Genomic DNA, 6,336 nt, shown 5'->3' with positions numbered 1-6,336 from the left:
AAATAAGTCCACATTTCTTTCAAGCATGCAGGCAGCTGGAACACTGAGATTTGCATAAGCTGCAACACATAGTGAACGGCAAAAGCCATGCAAACCACCGAGCACGAGGAGCACGCTGTGGAGAATGGAGAGGGAAAACGGAAGAGATGGAAAGGGAAAAGAAACCATGCATCCATGAAAGCAATGGGGGGAGCTGGTGGGAGTGTGAGCACCTCAAGGTGTAGAGAAAAAAAGGACAGATACCTACCCCAACCTGCGCTATCTAGCTACCGACCTGTGGACTTATAGTATCGCCAGTTGGCTCACCAAATGGATCACTGTTGGATGAGGCCTGAGACCCATCAGGCTAGAATACAAGAACATAAAACCTTTTTTTCTCAACAATAAGAAAGTGAAAAGTCAACAGGAGGTTATTTTCATGCTGTGGGCATAACAAGTACATCCTATCTCATGAAAACCAGGAAGTGAGGCCTCACCGCTGATACCTTCTCAAAAGCCAAAACATTTTCCTGCGGCTGATGCAAGCAGGAAAGGACCTCACCAGGACCTGCTGGAGCCTGTGCAGGAGCTGCCACAGACTTCAGGAGGTACTGGATCAGGCAAACTAGAATTGCAGAGGGCCTTGAAAGCCAGTGAAACTATGTGAATCAGAAAGAGGCCAAGCTTGCGTTGCTTTGTACCTTTGGCTCCTTTTTTTTAGGTGCAGACTCCCTCTTGCCTTTGGCTCACTTGGGCTCTTATCTGCCTAAGACACTTTGTGACTTAAAGTCATTGCTTGGATAACATTTCTTGCTTTGGTCTACTGAGTCAAAGGCAAAGAAATCACATACTGAGGGCCAGAACATTGAGGAACATAACTAGGCAAGCAACCAGGATGCAAGAATGTGTAAGCCAATATCAGCCATCATCTTTTAGCACACAAACTCTCACATCTCTCTCTGCAGCCTCAGCATGTCTGTTGTTTTACCTCTCCTTACTATCAGTAAGAGAATGCTGCTATGCTGAAAAGGACATTGGGTGCAACTAACACATAGAACCTCACATCTGAGATTGGGAGTTTGGTTCCCTGTATGTGGTATTAGTGCATATCAACAGAAATGTCCTGCTTATAGCTATCAAAACCAAAGCAGGAAGTGAATTCTACCTGCAGTCCCCCATTAAATGCCACCCAGTCCTATCAGAACAGTTATTTCTGCTGCTACCAAACAACATTAAAGTAACTTCTGTCTTTTCAAGCAAAAAAAAAAAAAAAAGAGCTAATTGGTATTCAGAAACCTTGTTGCTACTCACAGCCTCTTGCTCCTCGCTTTTGCTTGGGCTTTCAAACCCCTCTTCAAAGAGGTCATCTGCAGCAGGATCACTGGTATGAGATGCTGATGATTTTGATGGAGAACTCTGTCTGGGTGCAGGGGTTGGAGCTAAAAAAAGATGAAGGTAACAGCAACAGAATACAGATCTGTTAATTTGTTGAGAAAGGCAGGGCAGCACAGAAGTTGCTGATGTTCTAGAGCCCTCAGCTTTTACCATCCTTGGAAATGATTTCCTGACAAGGAGCTGTTTATAAAGAGGTGAATTTGAACACAGCAGTCATTATCAGTTCCCTATACTGGATTGCATTCAGCAGCTTCCAGATTAAGTCTTGCTGCATCTGTCTTTAGGAACCAGGGAGATGCCACTACGTTGCACTAAAAATGCATGAATCACTTGCCCCACGACAGGTAAGAGAAACAGAAGGTCTCCAGCTGGGCCCTGCTAAATCTGTGTCTCCTGAATTCCTCTTCTCAGCAATGTGCCAAATCCCCCATCTCCATGCTATGAACACCCTAAGCTTATTTCACAGCTCTTCAATGAGCTCCCTCACACGTCCAATACATCAAGCTATTAAAGTAAATACCCAGCCCCTAATTTCTGCAAAGTATGGCTTGAATGGGACAGAAGTGGAACCATCTGTAAGGCTGAACACCATGAGCACTTTCTAACCAGCTCGCACATCCCTAGGACAGAAAATGTATTACTAAGAAACGAAATCACAGAGTGCAGCTACTGGTCTCTGAAATGCCTCTCTGCTACTTTTCCTTCTAGCTGGAACACATTTAATAAGCTAGACCATGCATGAGGGTTCTCAGTCCATATCTGTGTTGCAATAAACCTTAGTAACAAAGAAAAGAAAGCAATGCTCTGAGGAGCAAAAGTGTGGCTGAAAGCATGTGAATACTCACGTGAGTTTGTAGATGGTGTTGTGGAAGTCACAGGAGTCAAATTTAACTGAGAGATGTCAAAGTCATCACAATCATCTGCTTCCTGTGCCATCCCAACTTTGTTAAAGTAACTGGAGAAGGCCTCTGAGGTACAACTGAGGGAAGGCTGATCTGGTTTTCTTGATGGCACTGGTGGAGGCTGAGCCATCTGGAAATCTTTAAACATTTCTTTTCCCATTTTCTGTCTGGGCCTGTCTGTCTGTGGACTCGATCTGTTGGAATCACTTGTGGGTGGAACGGTAGCTATAGGAGCAATGGTACCTTGAAACATGGCTGCTTGTAAAGGCAAAACAGTTTGTGTTGGCATGAAGGCAGTTGGTTGGAACTGACCAGCTACAGATGGCCATGGTTGCTGAGTAGGAGGAAAAATACCGGGCTGGCCCCACGCGATCGGCTGTCCTCCCTGCATCACCTGAGCGACTGGAGGCTGAGCACCCATGGCCAACTGCTGTTGAACAAGTGGTTGCTGTCCCCAGAATGAGGGCAGAACAGCTCCCATGGCAACATAACCTTCAAAGAATAAAGAAAGCAAGAGGGGGAAAAAAAAAAAGAGATCAAAGATTTTAATACTACTGTCAAGAGTGTGCAGAAAAAAACTACACAACAGCTCAGGAACAGGCAAGGCTACGTTAGTGATCCCAGAGCAACATGCAACCTCTCTTCTACTTTCAATACTCTCCTAGCTTTAAAACTCTTCTTCTTCCTAACCTGAGTGTTTTTTCTGAGTCCTCCTGGACGTTCTACTCTTCACTTGATTTCTAGGTTGGTTTGTAGTGCTAAATGTAAAGCTGGTTTCAAAGCTGCAATGGGAATAGTCCAAAGGAAAAGAAAAGAAACAACAGAAACTGAACTTTGAAAGATCACATTAGTGAGTGGTGGAAGGAACAGTTAACTCAGGTATTTATCTGTTTCAATAGATGGCTACAATGGGTTCTACAGATGTCTTTTTACCTTGCCCACACTGCAACCTCACCCAAGCAGTGAGGGTTTTCATCTAGCATTACCCTCAAAACACTTCACCATCTGTGTAACCTTTCTGAGGTGCAGTGGCTAAGCTGATGCTGCAACACAGCTCATCAGAGATGATGACAGAATGGCTCAGGTTGGAAAGGACCTCAGAGATCATCTACTCCAACCTCCCTGCCATGGGCAAGGACACCTCTCAACTAGACTCAGTTGCTCAAGGCCTCATCCAGCCGGGCCTTGAACACTTCCACAGAGAAGGCATCCACGACCTCCCTGGGCAGTCTATTCCAGAGTCTCACCACCCTCCTATGGAAGAACTTCTTCCTAAGATTCAGTCTAACCATAATCCTCCAGCTTAAAACTTTTCCCCCTTGTCCTGTCTCTAGACACCCTCATGAAAAGTCCCTTTCCAGCTTTCCTGTAGGATCCCTTCAAGTGGAAGGCAGCTCCAAGGTCCACCCCCCACCCCCACCCCCATCTCCCCAGAGTCTTTTCTTCTCTAGGCTAAACAGCCCAAGTTCCCTCAGCCTATCCTTACAGCAGATGGAGTTAACCAATCACAAGCTGAATGATTCAAGGCACTTCTCCTCTTCTTTTTTTTTTTTCTCCTAAGTGGAGCTGAGAGTTTGGCTCTTGCAGTGCCCCAAGGTTCCCAGGGAGAGGTCAGCAGTCAAACCCATGTGCTGTGTGTGTCTGTACCCAGCACTACACAGCTTTTGAATTTCAAGCATTTGAGAGGTATAAAAAAGTCTCAAGGAAACCTCAGGATTTGACTAAGTGGAATACCTCTGAAGTACAATCTCATCCTCTAATCACTGGAGACAGCTCAGGGTATTCACTACTACTGCAAAAAGACAAACCCCAAAGCTAAATTAAACACTTTTTTTCCCTCCTGCTACTGTACCTAGAAGGTTATCCTGAGGGCTGAGCTATGGTTGAACTCCCAATAACTCTTGTGGCTTTTGTTTTAAAACCCGTGGTTCAAATCCACATAATGTCATTGCTGCTTGTTAAAGAGAGTTTGGTCTTGCCCAGAAGCTCTGTCCTCAAAATCCTTCCTGACTTCTAGTGCACTAAATTAATGCTCTGAGTACTGAAATGCAAACCAGAGCTGAGAACTCATCACCGAATTTGAGCTGAGCCAGCAGATTCCTTACCTGAGGGTACGGCAGCAGTGCTGAAAGGTACAGAACCAAACATGTCTGTACTAGCAGGAAGTGACTGGGATGAAGATGGGATAAAGGCATCACCTGGAGTAGCAGGAGTCTGCAAGAAGACAAGAATAAAATACAACAATGACATACTGGCTACAGCTTCTGCAGCACGTATTTTGCTGTTACATCATCTAAAAACACAGGTTTGGAGGGGAGAAACAAAAAAGAAAAAAAGAATGGGAAAAAGTAGAGGGGAAAAAACCTAAGAGAAATAAGATTATTGGAATTTCCTGAAGATAGGAGGAAGAAAAAGAAAAAGAAAAAGAGAGACTTTGTACCAGAGAAAAAAAAATAAAAAGAAAATTTGCCTGCAATTTGTCCCATCCAATACATTGACCTCATCTCTTTCTCCACAACATACAGATTTGTGATTCTAGATGTTAGGTGACAACCAACAGAGGCAGTGACCAAGGCAAGAAACAGTAAAGGCAAATGAAGTATCTGCAGCATTTATGGAAAAGTGAAAAAACACAACTTCCAGTTAACCAACAGGACCAGCGCCACAGGGCTACATCAAGGGAGAACCCAAATCCAACTGAGCAAGATAAGGATGAGGAGACAGGAGTTTGAACAGCTAGTTCCCCAGACATGCTACAGAATACCTTGGAGATCTGAGGCTCCTGACTCCACAGCACCTTCATTTCCTCAGTATATTCACAGTCTCCTACAGCTTAAGGAGGTTCAAAACCTTTCTAGGAAAATGATTGTGCTTTCATTTTATGATACAGACAAGCATGCTGAGAACATCGCCTTTGCCCTTGGAATACCCTCAGCCCTCTTTCTTTACTGTTTTGTCTTCCTTTAACAGCAGTTCTGGGCTATGTGCTGGTGGAACCAGAGACATGATACATTAGGCTGTAACTGGATCCTCCTGCAGTGCAGTGGAGAGACAGAGTGCAGTGAAGCATGCACCTCTGATAAACACCAGGGAAGGAGATCTGCAGCTCAGGTTATATCTTGGCTGACACCTAGCCCTAGATCAGAAAAATAACAACTGAAGATTTTTTTTTTTTTTTTGCACTGACTCCACATTCAATTTGCTTTGCTTTTATTTCCTTGCAACATAAAAACGACTTGGAAACCCATCCCACATGGCATGGCTGGTGACCTGAATCGTAAATGTACAGCAAACAGCATGTAGCAAAACACACAGTTCAGATTCCCTGGGTACTCACTGGGGGAGAGGTTACATCAGGAGGAGTGGACATGTCCCCAAAAAGCTCTAGTTGGGTAACAGCCTGTAAAGAGGAAACACAACAAAACAAAACCAACACATTTCCATTTATCTTCTGAGGAGAAGAAACTGAGTTAACTTGTTAACTAGCTCACAGTTAGCAATTTCCCAAAAGCCAGGTAGCTTTCAAATGGCAAGTCCCTTAGGGAGGAAGCACATGGGTTTAAGCTGTGGGATTTTGATATTGCAGATGGACCCAAATAACCAGCACACAACTCTATAAAAATGATTCCATAGGGATTTTGTCATCATAAGACAAAAAAAAAAAAAAAAAAAAAAAAAAAAAAAAAAAAAAGAAGGGAAAAAAGCATGAAAAAACCTATCCAGAACAGGACTGGATGCATTACTGGTCTGTCCTTAACACCATCAATGACCACCAAGCATGGTTTTTGGCCAGCCCTTTTCCCTGGCTCCTTTTCTAAACCCTCATTTGAAGGTCTTAAAACACTGCAGACTGTGGGAGTGACAGGAGGGTAGAGTAGGGAAGGACTTTTAAAGTGCTGCCTGATTTTCCCTTGCCCATGGGACAGGTGTGACCTGGATAAGTGGACTTGAAGGAGGCTGCACAACTGGGTTATTTTGTAAGCTTGCAGCTCTACATTTAAGTCATGCTAGAAATGTTTTCTCAGGGTGTCCTTCAGTTTGATCTCAAAATAGGTCACCC

The 6,336-nt window shown here is 44.0% G+C and overlaps 1 protein-coding gene across 4 annotated transcripts in view; it reads right to left on the bottom strand.

The window, feature by feature from the left end:
* Positions 1–262: 262 nt before the first annotated feature.
* The window catches only part of DAB1 (DAB adaptor protein 1), a 140,888-nt gene continuing 134,814 nt past the window's right edge, over positions 263–6,336 (bottom strand). For all 4 annotated transcript variants that reach the window (XM_054384372.1, XM_054384373.1, XM_054384374.1 and 1 more), the window contains 5 exons: positions 5,614–5,676; positions 4,382–4,490; positions 2,220–2,768; positions 1,291–1,418; positions 263–346 (listed from right to left, as the gene is read on the bottom strand). In XM_054384372.1, the coding sequence (XP_054240347.1) occupies positions 263–346; positions 1,291–1,418; positions 2,220–2,768; positions 4,382–4,490; positions 5,614–5,676 (933 nt within the window). The remainder of the gene's footprint in view (positions 347–1,290; positions 1,419–2,219; positions 2,769–4,381; positions 4,491–5,613; positions 5,677–6,336) is intronic.

Source organism: Indicator indicator, chromosome 10, assembly GCF_027791375.1.
Source record: "Indicator indicator isolate 239-I01 chromosome 10, UM_Iind_1.1, whole genome shotgun sequence".
Classification (NCBI taxonomy): Eukaryota; Metazoa; Chordata; class Aves; order Piciformes; family Indicatoridae; genus Indicator; species Indicator indicator.
This window is presented reverse-complemented; position numbering and strand designations above follow the sequence as displayed.